This window comes from Aethalodelphis obliquidens, unplaced genomic scaffold (genome assembly GCF_003676395.1).
Source record: "Aethalodelphis obliquidens isolate GAN/ISIS:26980383/991018 unplaced genomic scaffold, ASM367639v1 scaffold17, whole genome shotgun sequence".
NCBI classification, from domain to species: Eukaryota; Metazoa; Chordata; class Mammalia; order Artiodactyla; family Delphinidae; genus Aethalodelphis; species Aethalodelphis obliquidens.
This window is the reverse complement of record NW_020837961.1, coordinates 21,805,719-21,821,528: the sequence shown is the minus strand read 5'-3', so window position 1 is coordinate 21,821,528 and position 15,810 is coordinate 21,805,719. Positions and strand designations below refer to the sequence as shown.

The following is a 15,810-nucleotide window of genomic DNA, read 5'->3' as shown; positions in this document are numbered from 1 at the left end:
TGGGCATTCCCTTGTGTGTTATTTTTTGTTTTTCCCTTGCTGCTTTTAATATGCTTTCTTTGTATTTAATTTTTGACAGTTCGATTAATATGTGTCTTGGCGTATTTCTCCTTGGATTTATCCTGTATGGGACTCTCTGTGCTTCCTGGACTTGATTAACTATTTCCTTTCCCATATTAGGGAAGTTTTCAACTATAATCTCTTCAAATATTTTCTCAGTCCCTTTCTTTTTCTCTTCTTCTTCTGGAACCCCTATAATTCGAATGTTGGTGCGTTTAATGTTGTCCCAGAGGTCTCTGAGACTGTCCTCAGTTCTTTTCATTCTTTTTTCTTTATTCTGCTCTGCAGTAGTTATTTCCACTATTTTATCTTCCAAGTCACTTATCCGTTCTTCTGCCTCAGTTATTCTGCTATTGATCCCATCTAGAGTACTTTTAATTTCATTTATTGTGTTGTTCATCGTTGCTTGTTTCATCTTTATTTCTTCTAGGTCCTTGTTAACTGTTTCTTGCATTTTGTCCATTCTATTTCCAAGATTTCGGATCATCCTTACTATCATTATTCTGAATTCTTTTTCAGGTAGACTGCCTATTTCCTCTTCATTTGTTAGGTCTGGTGCATTTTTATCTTGTTCCTTTATCTGCTGTGTGTTTTTCTGTCTTCTCATTTTGCTTATCTTACTGTGTTTGGGGTCTCCTTTTTGCAGACTGCAGGTTCGTAGTTCCCGCTGTTTTTGATGTCTGTCTCCAGTGGCTAAGGTTGGTTCAGTGGGTTGCTTAGGCTTCCTGGTGGCGGGGCCTAGTGCCTGTTTTGTGGTGGATGAGGCTGGATCTTGTCTCTCTAGTGGGCAGGTTCACATCTGGTGGTGTGTTTTGGGGTGTCTGTGGCCTTATTATGATTTTAGGCAGCCTCTCTGCTAATGGGTGGGGTTGTGTTCCTATTTTGCTAGTTGTTTGTCATAGGTTGTCCAGCACTGTAGCTTGCTGGTCGTTGAGTGAAGCTGAGTGCTGGTGTTAAGATGGAGGTCTCTGGGAGATTTTCGCCGTTTGATATTATGTGGAGCTGGGAGGTCTCTTGTTGACCAGTGTCCTGAAGTTGGCTCTCCTACCTCAGAGGCAGAGCCCTGACTCCTGGCTGGAGCACCAAGAGCCTTTCATCCACACAGCTCAGAATAAAAGGGAGAAAAAGTAGAGAGAATTAGTAGAAGTATGAGGAAAGAAAGAAGGAAAAGAGGGAAGGAAGGAAGGAAGGAAGGAAGAAAGAAAGAAGGAAAGAAAGAAGGAAAGAAGGCAAGAAGGAAAGAAAGGAGGGAGGGAGGGAGGAAGGAAGGAAGGAGGGAAAGAAGGAAAAAAGACAGAAAGAAAGAAGATACAGTAAAAATAAAATAAAGTATAATAAAGTTATTGAATTAAAAAATACTTATTTAGAAAAGAAAAAAAAAGGGGGGGACGGATAGAACCTTAGGACAAATGTTGGAAGCAAAGCTATACAGACAAAATCTTACACAGAAGCATACACATACACCCTCACAAAAAGAGGAAAAGGGAAAAAAATCATAGATCTTGCTCTCGAAGCCCACCTCCTCAATTTGGGATGACTCGTTGTCTATTCATGTATTCCACAGATGCAGGGTACATCAAGTTGATTGTGGAGCTTTAATCCGCTGCTCCTGAGGCTGCTGGGAGAGATTTCCCTTTCTCTTCTTTGTTCTCACAGCTCACAGGGGCTCAGCTTTGGATTTGGCCCTGCCTCTGCGTGTAGGTCGCTGGAGTGCGTCTGTTTTTTGCTCAGACAGGACGGGGTTAAAGGAGCCGCTGATTCGGGGGCTGTGGCGCACTCAGGCCGCGGGGCGGGGGTGGGGGTGGGGAGGGGCACTGCGTGCGGGGCAGGCCTGCGGCGGCCAGCGTCACTTTGCACCGGCCTGAGGCGCGCCGAGCGTTCTCCCGGGGAAGTTGTCCCTGGATCCCGGGAACCTGGCAGTGGCGGGCTGCACAGGCTCCGCGGAAGAGGGGTGTGGAGAGTGACCTGTGCTCGCACACAGGCTTCTTGGTGGCGGCAGCAGCAGCCTTAGCGTCTCCCGCCCGTCTCTGGGGTCCGCGCTTTTAGCCGCGGCTCACGCCCGTCTCTGCAGCTCCTTTAAGCAGCGCTCTTAAACCCCTCTCCTTGCGCACCAGGAAACAAAGAGGGAAGAAAAAGTCTCTTGCCTCTTCGGCAGGTGCAGACTTTTCGCCAGACTCCCTCCCGGCTAGCCGTGGTGCACTAACCCCCTGCAGGCTGTGTTCACGCCGCCAACCCCAGTCCTCTCCCTGGGATCCGTCCGAAACCGAAACCCGAGCCTCAGCTCCCAGCCCCGCCCGCCCCGGCGGGTGAGCAGACAAGCCTCTCGGCCTGGTGAGTGCTGGTCGGCCCTGTTCCTCTGTGCGGGAGTCTCCCCGCTTTGCCCTCCGCACCCCTGTTGCTGTGCTCTCCTCCGCGGCTTCTAAGCTCCCCCCTCCGCCTCCCGCAGTCTCCGCCCGCGAAGGGGCTTCCTAGTGTGTGGAAACTTTTCCTCCTTCACAGCTCCCTCCCACTGGTGCAGGTGACGTCCCTATTCTTTTGTCTCTGTTTTTTCTTTTTTTCTTTTGCCCTACCCAGGTACATTGGGAGTTTCTTGCTTTTTGGGAGGTCTGAGGTCTTCTGCCAGCCTTCAGTAGGTGTTCTGTAGGAGTTGTTCCACGTGTAGATGTATTTCTGGTGTATCTGTGAGGAGGAAGGTGATCTCCGCGTCTTACTCTTCCGCCATCTTCAAGGTCCCATCCTCTAATCCATCTCACATTATTTTTAAAGTGATTTTTTTTCTTTCCTTTCAGTCATTCAACATATTTTAGTTGAGCATCTACTATACAGGCACTATTCTAGACACTGGGATACAATAATGAACAAAACATACAAAACACCTGACATCCTGAAGTTTGTATTCTTTTTACGTCTTTCGACATAAAAAAGTAACATAAGAAATAAGGGCATCACCTAATGCCCTTAACAGTGGCAAATGCTGTGGAAAAATATAGAGTGAAGTAAAAAGGTTTTGGAATATTGTTGAAGCTTTGTAGTCAGTGCGAGCTTCACTGAGAAGTTGATGTTTGAACAAAGACACAAGGAGGTAAGGAAGTGAGCCATGTGGATACCTGGGGTAAGGATATTTGAGGCATTGAACACAACTAATGCAAAAACCTTGAGGCATAAGTATGCCTTCCATGATCAGGAAACAGCAAAGAAGCTGGTTTGGTTTGAACAGAGAAAGTGAAGAGGAGAGAGTAGAAGATGAATTTAGAGGTAACTTGTTGGATGAAGGATTATGCAGGGTCTTTGTATTGACTTTGGCTATTACTCTGAGAAAATCAAGAGGTAATTGGAGGATTTTGAGCAGAGGATTAACCTGATTTGACTTAGATTTTAACATCCAGGCTGTTATGTTGAGATTTGACTGTAGATGGAAAGAGTAGAACCAAGTGTAGTGGCAGCGTCTGGATTCCAACCCTGGTGCTCTGAGTTGAGAGCCTGTCCCCTCAACCACGGTGCCGCACTGCTTCTGTTCTTTCCAGGAAAAAGCATCTCTAACCTTAACTCTGTACAGATAATTTTTTGCTATCACCTTTTGAACAAAATGTTAAGTTTTATCAGACACAAATTAGCAGTATTATGGGATAACTTCATGAAAATCAATCCCATCGGTATCTCTTAAAAGTTTACTATGGAATTGTACCTTATGCAGAAATTAAGAATTGCCAAGTATTCATAATTACAATTGAAATATTATTTAGCGTTCTCATAAATCTGATGATACTCACTTCCACAGAGAAACTGAGATAGTCAAAGAAAAAAGATTCATATATCCCATGTGGCAACTGTGGGGAATGTAATCATGGAATAGAGTGAGAAATGGTACTGTTTATGTTATGTTTGGTTACTTGCCTACTTACTCAGCACTTATAAGTTGAACCTGTTTAAATGAAGCTTTGTTGGATTTGTAGCAATAATTTTTGTTTTGTTTTGTTTTTTTTGCGTAACGCGGGCCTCTCACTGTTGTGGCCTCTCCCGTTGTGGAGCACAGGCTCCGGACGCGCAGGCTCAGCGGCCATGGCTCACGGGCCCAGCCGCTCCACGGCATGTGGGATCCTCCCGGACCAGGGCACGAACCCGTGTCCACTGCATCGACAGACGGACTCTCAACCACTGCGCCACCAGAGAAGCCCCTGTAGAAATAATTTTTAAAAGGATGCACTGTATTCCACTGGCCTTGAACTTTACTGGCCTTGAACTACTACACTCACCTAGTTTGCTGCAGGGTAGATAATGTACCTTCTTTTCCCCTCTGGGTGCCCTCTAATCAGGCTTTCATCAACTCAGTATCCACCACCCCTCTTTTCTCAGTCTTAGATACTGGACAAAATTTAAATGACAAGAGCTGTCTGATGTAGATGTATTGGTGATTTTAGGTTGCTCAATGACCTACGCACTTATTCTTAAAAGCTCAGTGTGTTAGTAGGTCAGAGTCCTGAGGTTACAGATTTTTTTAGGCCAAAAAGCAAAATAAGCTCAAGGAATGTGAATATGTGACTCTTCCTGGTCCACTGTAAGCTCTGATTCAAAACTTTTGTGGTTGCAGAACTTGTTTGATTAATGGATTTAGTTCCTGGAAACTGTCTTAGCAGAATTTACTTAAGGCTTTCAACTTTGTGCTATGAAATGAGAAGTTTAAGCAGGATATCAGTTGATGCATTTCCTTTGCTGTTTTTCTAAGAGCAAGACTGGAAAGTTTTATGACATTGTTCTCAGACTGGCAGGACTTAAACAAATAAGGTTCCCTTGACTTGAGAAAAGTTGCCTTTGTTCTTCTCCTAGCAGTGTGTCGAGTTGAGCAGTCCACTCATTTCTCATACAACTGGAAGGTGCCAAGGTCAGTCACTTACCTTGGATCATAGCTCACTGGACACGACGATGATAACATTTGAAGATACACGTTTGTCTTTTGTGTGAATACCCTTGGAGCCTTTAAGACTGCTCCTACTAGGTGCAAAGGAAGGTACAACATTTATATGTGATCTTCCTTCCAGGCTTATCATTAACCTTGCCCTACCTGATACCCATTATTTCTAGATTTGGCCTTGCTTCTTAGCTTTTGGCTCTCTGCTCACCCATACTCTGCACTTTCCTTCTTCTCTCCCCACGCCTACTTATTCCATTCCCTATGTCTACCATGGTGACTGCCCACCTGGTTTTCCATTGGTTTTTTCCTACGGCTTCAGGCTCAACACTTACTTCCCCTTTATTCCTGCCTTTTCCACGTCCTTAAAGTCATCTCAGTCCCTTCCCCGCTCCCCTCCAGTCCCGCTTCTGACCTCCTCCAGTTAGTTTATGGGTTCTGTATTTTAAGCTCCTTGATGGTAGGGGCCATGAGTTTTAATATTCGTATCAACCATAGGACCTCACATTGAAGAGGCTCTATTTGTCGGATACAGTCGGCCCTCTGTATCTGCAGGTTCCTCGTCCACAGTTGGTTGAATCCCCAGATGTGGACCCCGCGGATACGGAGGGATGATGGTACTGTGCCATTTTATAGAAGGGACTTGAGCATCCTTGGCTTTTGGTATTCGCAAGAGTTCCTGGAACCAATCCTCCATGGATACTGAAGGACGAATGTATTTCTCACGATGGCAGTGAAAAAAGAGGGGAAATTGATATAAGGAAGACAGGTTAGCATTTTTTAAAGAAAGATAAATACAGGTTTTATTTAAATTCCTGGACCAGATTGTAAAGGTGGGCAAGGAGTTAGGAAGACTTGGAGGAGGTCATTCTGAGTGGCCAAGGAGGTCACTCTAGGCAGCCCAGCCTCAGCAGGTGCTTTTCTTTCCTTGGTTACTCGTCTGTTGTCTGGATTAGCCTCATTTCTGTGTCCTCTGTCTCAGAGATACGGCTGATATTTGGTGGCCTCCTATGGCCGGGTGTCTAGAGTCTATGACCAAAGTTGGCCATGTGTAGTATACAAAGGAGTCCTGCTAGAGGGTATCTGGAGAGGAAGACTTATTATTAGTTGACCCCTCAGTGCTGATGTTCACATTGTAAAATTGTACCCAAAAGACAGAGGGACACATAGGTAGCCATCTCTGGGTTGACGGAGGACATAAGCTCTTCAAAACCAACAAGGACTCTATGGGCAGGGATATGATATACCCACTCCCAGCCCTCAGCCTTGAACTCACTGCCAGTTCTGTGCTACCTGAGGTTTGGGCATCCTATAAAAACCCTGTCAGCTGTGGGATGGGTCTCTGTTCCTCTCAGAACCTTGAAAATTTTATCACCCTCCTTAAAGGCCATTCTAATGACTTCACAGTTCATCATCTTCTTAACTTAGGCGACTCCTAAGAGCCAGGCTCATTTCTTCTCTTATCTCCTTGCATACAGTTTAATGGGCATGCAAGCTGTGAGCTTTTCTTCCCCCCACCCCCATGTCTAAAAAGTGGTGATAACAAAAATAACAATGGCTACAAGCTTCCTTGAAGTTAAGTTCATTATCTTAAATGAGAGAAAGAGACCAAGCACCTGAGAAGAAAATGGCTCGGAAATTGGAAAGAGAGCATCACGCTCTGCTACCATTGGTTGGTATTCGGCTCTTTTTCTTTTCTCCTGAGCAACCTAAGAGCCATTGAGCTCAGAGGACGTGAACAACCTGTACAGGAAATAGATGGTGTGTGGAGGAGGTGAGGGGGGTGCCCGGCAGTCGTTCTTTGAATCCTGCAGTGAATTCACTTGGATACGTTAGAGAAGCTGGAAAACAGGCTCTGCTTGGATGCCTTCCAACACACTTCACAAAGCTCAGGATAAGCTCAGCAAAGCCACACGCTTTTTAATGCTTTCCTGAGGAAAGACTCTGCTTCTTGGTCTCAGGGTTAAGGAGTTTCAGCAAGTTTTTATAGAGACGCTAAAACATTCTCTTCGTATTTTCCTCTGTCACTAAAAGGAGCCCAGGGGATAGAATCAACGATGTGGGCACTTATGTGCCTGCTGGGCCAGTTAGCTTCTGTGAGAGGTGTAGGTGCGGTGACTATATTGTGGTGAGCCCTGAGCTACCCTGCGTCCTTGGGTATATCAGGAGTGTGTGTGTATGTGTGTGTGTGTGTGTGTGTGTGTGTGTGTGTGAGTAAAATCTCAGTTGAAACGTGAGGAAACTAAATTCAGAAAAGTGGATGTGTGCATTTCAAGATTTCTTCCTTGGACTAGAAAATGCAGAACGAACACCATCTTTATCCCTCCCAGAAAATGGTTTTCCCATCAGGGCAAAATAAACCCCATGTAGATTGTAAGTATGGAGAGACAGGAAGCTGAGAGGGATATGACAGTGATCTCAGGACCGTCAGGAGTTACAGCTTTTTTTGTTGTTACCCAAAATACATATATTTTTTAATTTATTTATTTTTGGCTGCATTGGGACTTCGTTGCCGCACGCGGGCTTTCTCTCTATTTGCAGTGAGCAGGGGCTACTCTTTGTTGCGGTGTGCGCGCTTCTCACTGCGGTGGCTTCTCTTGTTGTGGAGCACGGGCTCTAGACATGCGGGCTTCAGTTGTTGTGGCTCGTGGGCTCTAGAGTGCAGGCTCAGTAGTTGGGGTGCACGGGCTTAGTTGTTCCACGGCATGTGGGATCTTCCCGGACCAGGGCTTGAACCCGTGTCCCTTGCATTGGCAGGCGGATTCTTAACTGCTGCGCCACCAGGGAAGCCCCGAAAAATATTTTTAAAGAGAAAACTAAAGCATTTCTTTTGCCTTTGTGAGAGTGATTTGGAATGCTCATTGGAGCAAAAAGGCTGTTTATGAACTGACTACTTTGGCCTTTCTTTGGCCTATCACACCCCGTTGTGTTTATTTCAGAACCTGAGATTTACACTGAGTGAATAGTAACAGGGAACAAAACCTGAAGCCATCACAATTTGCATTTGCCAGTGAGGTTTTCCTTTATCTGCTGAACTTAAATTGCTTTTTTTCTAGAAAAAAAAATGTAATTTTAGCTTTCTCAAGTATGCTTCTTTATAGGAAGCTTATTAATATCTTTAAGCCATTCTACCTTGCTCACCAACTTGTAATTTTCTCGTTCATCATTAATGTTTTCTTATATTGTCATTTTCCTTAACTTTTAGCCATAAAAAAGTATATATAATTACAATAAACAGAGACACTGGAATATTGCTAGTGTCAGACAAATACCTAACAACACTCCTAGATTTAGAATTTCAGTGTATTTATTTATTTTTCCAGGTCCTTAGTTTTATTCTAGAAGGACTAGAAATCAGGTGATCTCTCTGTCTCTTTTTTAATGTCATTGTAATTTCTGATTGAGTCAAATGGTTAGATAAGTGTGAAGATAGGTTTAGAAGTGAGTAAAGAAATTATCCTGATGCTAATGAAGAAATCTGTGAAGATTCCTCTTTTAAAGATCTTCAAGAAAACCATCAGCTATATTTAATTTGAGCTGTCACTTAGTATCTTCCAAGGGAAAAAAATTAAGTTAATTTTCCATTTTCTAATAGAAAGAGCCTATTACACTTTTGGCCAGGTTATTGACCACTTGACACAGGAGAGTAGGATGCAAAGTGCCCATACAACATGTACCTGCTGTTTGGGAACTGTGCAAATATATAAAAGAGTATATAAATCAGTTACCTGAATGGAGTAAGTGACCAAGTTAGTTCTACTTCAGCCTGGTAAAACAGCGCCACCTACTGCGCACAGGCTTTATCTTATGTTGGAGAATTCTTCAGTAGATCTCTGCAGACCTCAGCACAAAACAAAATAGGTTTTCAATCTGTTACCTTTTAAGATCTAACACTGGGTCAGTTTATTGAGATATTCGTTTTCTGTGTGTGTGTGTGTGTGTGTGTGTGTGTGTGTGTGTCTGTGTGTGTGTGCACATTCATATTGAGAACAGTAATTAGAGAGTAGGAGAGAATGGGAGATAAAAGAATGTAAATATGAAAACAATAGGAATATCGAATATTCCTTCTTGGTGTCTACTGATGTGTCTTTTATTCTGAAAATAAGTCTAATGTACCTCCATTTGCCCTTTTTACAGCTACTAATGACATAAAAATCAGTAGTCACCGAATGCCTGTTGTACTTGAACCACGGTTCGTATTTCATCCTAGGCTGCCCACAGTGATTCCTTTCTTAAATGATTACAGATTTAATAGGCCTTCATTGAATTCCCCTTTCTCTAGTTTTTTTTTATTCCTCTCATAACACTTAATTCTACAATATTTTAAAATAAGAACTAATATTCCTAATGTATTTTGCATTATAGCATCACATAAGCATTTACATAGAGTATTAACAGGAGCACATCTTTTTATTGAGTTGGGGCCATTAATTATCCTTTCACCCATTTTTGGTTTATTTCATCTAATCTATTTCACCACAACATAAAATAAGTAAGTGACAATAGATATGGTACAATGATGATTACGATTCTTTTCATCACTACCTATAACTCTTCCAAGGTTTTAACTGATTACTGACCTTTCACATCATTCACTTTTGTAAACTGAGAAGGTCATACCATTTTATTTTATTTTATTTTTATTTTTTAAATTTATTATTATTATTTTCTTTCTTTCTGTGGTACGCGGGCCTCTCACTGTGGCCTCTCCCGTTGCGGAGCACAGGCTCCGGACGTGCAGGCTCAGCGGCCATGGCTCACGGGCCCAGCCGCTCCTTGGCACGTGGGATCTTCCCGGACCAGGGCACGAACCCGTGTCCCCTGCATCGGCAGGTGGACTCTAAACCACTGCGCCACCAGGGAAGCCCGGTCATACCATTTTAGATCTTGATTCATAATTAATTTTTCAGCATTCGCTTGTTTCTTTTAAATCATATTTGTATTTTTCCCACTACTGTTAATTTATTTATATATTAATGGAATAGCACACAGTCTGGAATTTATAATGTTTGACATTTGTCAGGGGTTTGATTTCCAAATAAACTGAAATAGGATATAACTTGTTTCTATTTCACATGCCAAAGTCATAATTATATAATTGAAACATGTTAAATTTCTAGACATACAAAAAGCACAGATGGTTTCAGTTTTGTATCCTGATTTGAAGGAAAGTTATTCGAATTCCAAATATTGTCAAAAACTTGATTTTCTCTTACATGTCTATATCTTAAAAGACTTTTGTTATATTTATTATAACTTTACTTATTCAATTAAAAACTGAATATCTGCTATAATAGCTTCTGGAGATTCAGTGATTAAAGCAGAAATTTCTCACCCTCAGTGAGCTCCCTTTCTTGCAGAACAGCATGGATCGCTCTAGAACAGCAAGAGCAAGGAGCTGTGATGCAAACTTTTAGTAAACAGGGATGGGGGGAGGAGGGGATTAAGGGGAAAATCAAGAAGACTTCCTGGAAGAGAGAAACCCTGTTGAGTCTGCAGAGAAGATAATGTGTTTGTCAGGAAGATATGTATGTGCTCCAGGATTGGAGATAGGATTTGCAAAGACACTGAGATGAGAGACAGCAGGTTTGGGGAAATCCGTGTTGTTCAGCTCACCTGGACTCAAGGCTTCAAGTGAAAAAGTTCTGAGAGATGAGACTGAACATGTAGGCAGAGGTCAGATAATGCAGGGTCTGTCATGCTTTGGGACTTTGTTCTGAATGTTTTGGTGTGTTTAAAATAATTGAAGCTAAGGAAGTGAAAGAGTGAGTGATGGGATTCAAACTGATTAGAAAGCCCCCTCTAGCAACTCTGTTGAGAAAGGATTCGAGTAGAATATGACTGGAGGAAGAGGGGTCAGTTATGGAGCGGAATAGAAAGTGGTCCGAAGGAGATGGATAAATGATGATGGGAGAGGGCAAGGGGGAAGATGAGTGTTTGATGGCTTACTGTGGTGGTAGAACTGATTTAATGACCCAGTAAATGTGGAGACTATAGAAGAGGTCCAAGAAATTGTTTCCAGCATAGGAAGAGTTTGGTGGTATCATCCGCTAAGATACAGGCAATGCACAGATTAGAGATGAGTAGAGAAGAGAAGACTTCTACTATAGATGAGTTAGATACACCCAAGTGGGTGGCTGGTAATAGACACCTGGAGTTCAGAGGAGAGATTGGAATTGGAGATCTTTAAATCTAATCTTTGTGACTCCTTAATAATGTGTAGAACTTCACTGAAAAAATAAACAAATTGGTTCTATCTTCCAAGACCTTCCTTCATCTATCCCACTGTTCTTATGCCCCATCCACCCCGCAGAGGACTGGTATGAACAGTTGTATCCCCTCATCCTCACCCTGAAGGACTGCATGGGAGAAGTGGTGAATCGAGCCAAGCAGTCCCTGACGTTCGTGCTCCTTCAGGAGCTTGCCTACAGCCTTCCCCAATGTTTGATGCTGACGCTAAGAAGAGACGTCGTCTTCAGCCAAGCAGTAGGTGCCTCTTGATCTTGTGAGCCCAGCACAGTGATGGGTTGTCACATAGTATCCTTGGTGAAGATAGATATCTTTTTTTGACAGTTTTCTTTTTTCCTGAATCCTTTTATTTTATATTGACATATAGTTGATTAACAATGTTGTGATAGTTTCAGGTGTGCAGCAAAGTGATTCAGTTATACATACACATATATCTATTCTTTTGCAAATTCTTTCCCCATTGAGGTTGTTACATAATTTTGAGCAGAGTTTCCTGTGCTATACCATAGGTCCTTTGGCAGTTTTCTTTTCAAAGGGATTCTTTTTTTTAAGTTTAGTACCCAGTTTTTCTTACTCATAATAAATACAAGCCGAATGGAAACAGTGTCTGAGACCTGAAGTATTTATTTCAGCAAAGAGGTGACCAAGTCTCTGAAATGCCCATGCTGTTTCACAGGGCAGAGAGTCTGTGAAGGAAAGGGTCCCCCATCCTGTCCTCATATTATGCCGTGGGCTCTCCACACCGTGCACAGTGTGGATGGCAGCCAGGACCGGCAAAAGGGATCTGTTTGCAACCCCTTATTTATACAGCTCCCTCATGAGTCCCAGGACGGGACTTCATAATGATCTCTTTTTTGGTGTTTATAAAATAAGTTCACCAGGCCATAGTCTTGAATGGGAAGTTTGACAGGACCACCTCCTTTGCCTACACCCAACCCTAGCCCATGACACCAAGGTTGGCCTCCATCACAATGGCTGTGTTCCTTCTCCCCTCCTGCCTCCACCACCATGATTGAGTTTTATAGACAGACACGTGGAAGGAAAGAGACAGAAGCCTCTCCTTCTAAACCTTCCAGACAAAGGGCATGTTTTACCCAAAATATCTCTTGTCCCCCCTATTTCATGCATGACCCAGTAGCAAACGGAGCTAAGTGTCAGGCATTATGCTCTGCCTTATACACATTTCTCCATTGTGTCCTTTCAACGACTCTGCAAAATGAGAACTATTATCTCTATTTTCCGTGTGCAAAAAAATAAGAACAGAAAGATTTGCAAGTGTTAAATAACTTTTTATGGTTTTACTGCTTAGAAATGGGAGGGACAGGATTTGCAGATTCCGAGTCCGTGGTCATTCCCATTTCACAATGCTGCCTTCCCCAAGCCATACTAGAGTAAATGCAGTCAACGCATTTCAAAATGGATTTATAAATAGTTATAATTTTGTTACAGATACTTGAAAATTTCTAATTATGTCTGTGATGTCTCAAAGACATATATTTTTAAATTAAAGTTTGCTGACCCCAGTAATCTCTTCAATGATTTTTTTTAGCTTGCTGGATTGGTCTGTGGTTTTATCATCAAATTGCACACAAGTTTGTATGACCCTGGCTTCCTTGAGCAGCTTCACACGGTGGGATTGATAGTACAATATGAAGGACTGCTAAGTACATATAGTAAGTATTGCTTTAGTCCACGTTAAAATAATATTCCTATTCATAAAGATATGTGATCCATAGATTCTTCAGTTAAATATAAAAATGAGTAGTCAACCTTTCTTGCATCAAGCATTAGAGAAAGAATGTAATTTTTAGTTCTTTGTATTCATTTTCCCTGTCACTGTGCTTTTACTCTCATTATGTTTTTTGTTTTTTTAGTCTTCAAGATTTATTTTATTTTATTTTATTTTTTTAACATCTTTATTGGAGTATAATTGCTTCACAATGGTGTGTTAGCCTCTGCTTCACAACAAAGTGAATCAGCTATACATGTACATATGTTCCCATATCTCTTCCCTCTTGCGTCTCCCTCCCTCCCACCCTCCCTATCCCACCCCTCCAGGGGGTCACAAAGCACCGAGCTGATCTCCCTGTGCCACGCAGCCGCTTCCCACCAGCTATCTACCCCACGTTTGGCAGTGTACATATGTCCATGCCTCTCTCGCGCTTTGTCACAGCTCACCCTTCCCCCTCCCCATATCCTCAAGTCCGTTCTCTAGTAGGTCTGTGTCTTTATTCCTGTCTTACCCCTAGGTTCTTCGTGACATTTTTTTTTCTCATTACGTTTTGAAAATGGGATTATAGATTATTTCACAGGCTGAGGCTTTTAAAACTGAGGCTTTTTAAATAAAGGCTTTTGCCAACCTAGTTTCAATGACTGGATTTTTAAAGTCCCAACTCTACTGTCTAGAGCTGCCCTGTTCAATACATAGGTTGGTGTGGCAATTGAACACTTGAAATGTATCTAGTCCAAATCAATAAGTACTCAACGTGCACACCAGGTTTCAAAGACTGGTGAAAAAAGAGTTTTATATTAATAATTAATGAATAATTAATCATAGTATATTGATTTACAGCTGAAATGTTATTTTGGAACTATCAGGCTAAAGGAAAACAGATTATTAAAGTTAATTTCACCTTTTAAAATTTTACTCTTTGAAAAGATGATTACCAGGAAATTTAAAATTATATATGTGGCTCACGTTATATTTCTGTTGTGCAGGACTGATCTAGAATCTTATTTAATTACCTCCTTCTTAGGTTTTATTTGTCAGTGTATTAAGATATAAAACTAGCACGAGCTTGGGTCAGTGACCTTCAGTTCAGCCATCTCTATTATTTCTAGAAATCAAATGTCAGTCCTGCCAAGGGAAAGAGATCTGCATGATACTTTGTGCCATAGAAGGATTAAAACTTCTCTCTAACCTTCCAGCAAAGGCATTCCTCTTTCCTTCCCTCAAAGGATATGTGGACAGCTGGAGTCTATTTAAATGGTTCTTGTTTCACTGATGAAAACCTTCAGACTCAGGAAAACGTATTGAGAATGGATTCGCTGCCTTCAGAAACTCATTCACTAAACTGTTAGAACAAATTCCAGCAGGAAGGTGGAGTACAAAGTGACTTTCTTCAAATAGTATGTTTGTAACTAGGCTCCTTTGCCCTTGTTTAGGTGAGGAAATTGGAATGCTGGAGGACATGGCTGTTGGTATTTCAGATTTGAAGAAAGTCGCTTTTAAAATAACTGAAGCCACATCCAATGATGTCTTGCCAGTTATAACAGGAAGGCGGTAAGTGGTGTTCATTTCCTAAGACCAAGCTTTGTTAGATATTTTTAATTAACCCCTGACAAAGGAGCCAAGGAGAATTAAGGTTTGGTTTGGAAATGTTTCTTTTGTTCTCTTTGCCTTTTTGGTGAAAAATAAATGTAGGTGACATGACAGGGGAAGATCTTGAAAAACTCATAAAAGTCTCATGAATGTTCGTAAATTGTACTAAAATGAGGTAAGTAGGGTAAGGCTCCCCTATGAAATATGAGAAATTCAAAATAATAGCAGGCATGAGAAAAAATTTTTCTCTTTATTACTATCTAATCTAAAGGTCTGGATGTTTTTACTTTTGCTGGAATCATTTGGTTAATAGTGTCATAATTCTTGAGATGACTTGGTATTAAATTCTTGGTATTAAAAGCAGCAACATTTTAGAAAAGGTATATTGCTATGTCAGGGGCACATACCACCATTTTTCTTAATTATTATTATTATTTATTTATTTATTTTGCGGTACGCGGGCCTCTCACTGTTGTGGCCCCTCCCGTTGCGGAGCACAGGCTCCGGACGCTCAGGCTCGGCGGCCATGGCTCACGGGCCCAGCCGCTCCGCGGCATGTGGGATCTTCCCGGACCGGGGCACGAACCCGTGTCCCCTGCATCGGCCGGCGGACTCTCAACCACTGCGCCACCAGGGAAGCCCTATGTCAATTATATTTTAATAGAGATGACAAAATGTTATCATATAGAAAGTCCAGAAATAAACCTACAGACTTATGGTCATTACAACTACTACAAAGGAGGCAAGAACATAGAATGGAGAAAAGATAGTCTGTTTAATAAGTGGTGCTGGGAAAATTGGGCAGCTGCATGTAAACGAATGAAATTAGAACATTCGTTGAGTTTACAAAAATAAACTCAAAATGGATTAAAGACCTAAATGTAAGACTGGATACTATAAAACTCCTAGAGGAAAACATAGAGCAGAACACTGTTGACATAAATTGCAATATATTTTTGGATCCGTCCCTAGAGTAATGAAAACAAAAGCAAAAATAAACAAATGGGACCTAATTAAACTTAAAGGCTTTTGCACAGCAAAGGAAACCATAAACAAAACAAAAAGACAACAAACAGAATGGGAGAAAATATTTGCAAATGATGAAACTGAGAAGGGATTAATTTCCAAAATATACAGTTCGTACAGCTCAATATCAAAAAAAAAACAATCAAAAAATGGGCAGTAGACCTAAATAGACATTTCTCCAGAGAAGACATACAGATGGCCAACAGGTACATGAAAAGATGCTCAGCATTGCTAATTATTAGAGAGA

At 41.8% G+C, this 15,810-nt stretch overlaps 1 protein-coding gene across 3 annotated transcripts in view; it reads left to right on the top strand.

Moving 5' to 3' along the window:
- Positions 1-15,810, top strand: part of INPP4B (inositol polyphosphate-4-phosphatase type II B) — a 493,426-nt gene that overhangs the window by 394,261 nt on the left and 83,355 nt on the right. For all 3 annotated transcript variants that reach the window (XM_027117065.1, XM_027117067.1, XM_027117064.1), the window contains 3 exons: positions 11,280-11,452; positions 12,765-12,888; positions 14,381-14,498. In XM_027117065.1, the coding sequence (XP_026972866.1) occupies positions 11,280-11,452; positions 12,765-12,888; positions 14,381-14,498 (415 nt within the window). The remainder of the gene's footprint in view (positions 1-11,279; positions 11,453-12,764; positions 12,889-14,380; positions 14,499-15,810) is intronic.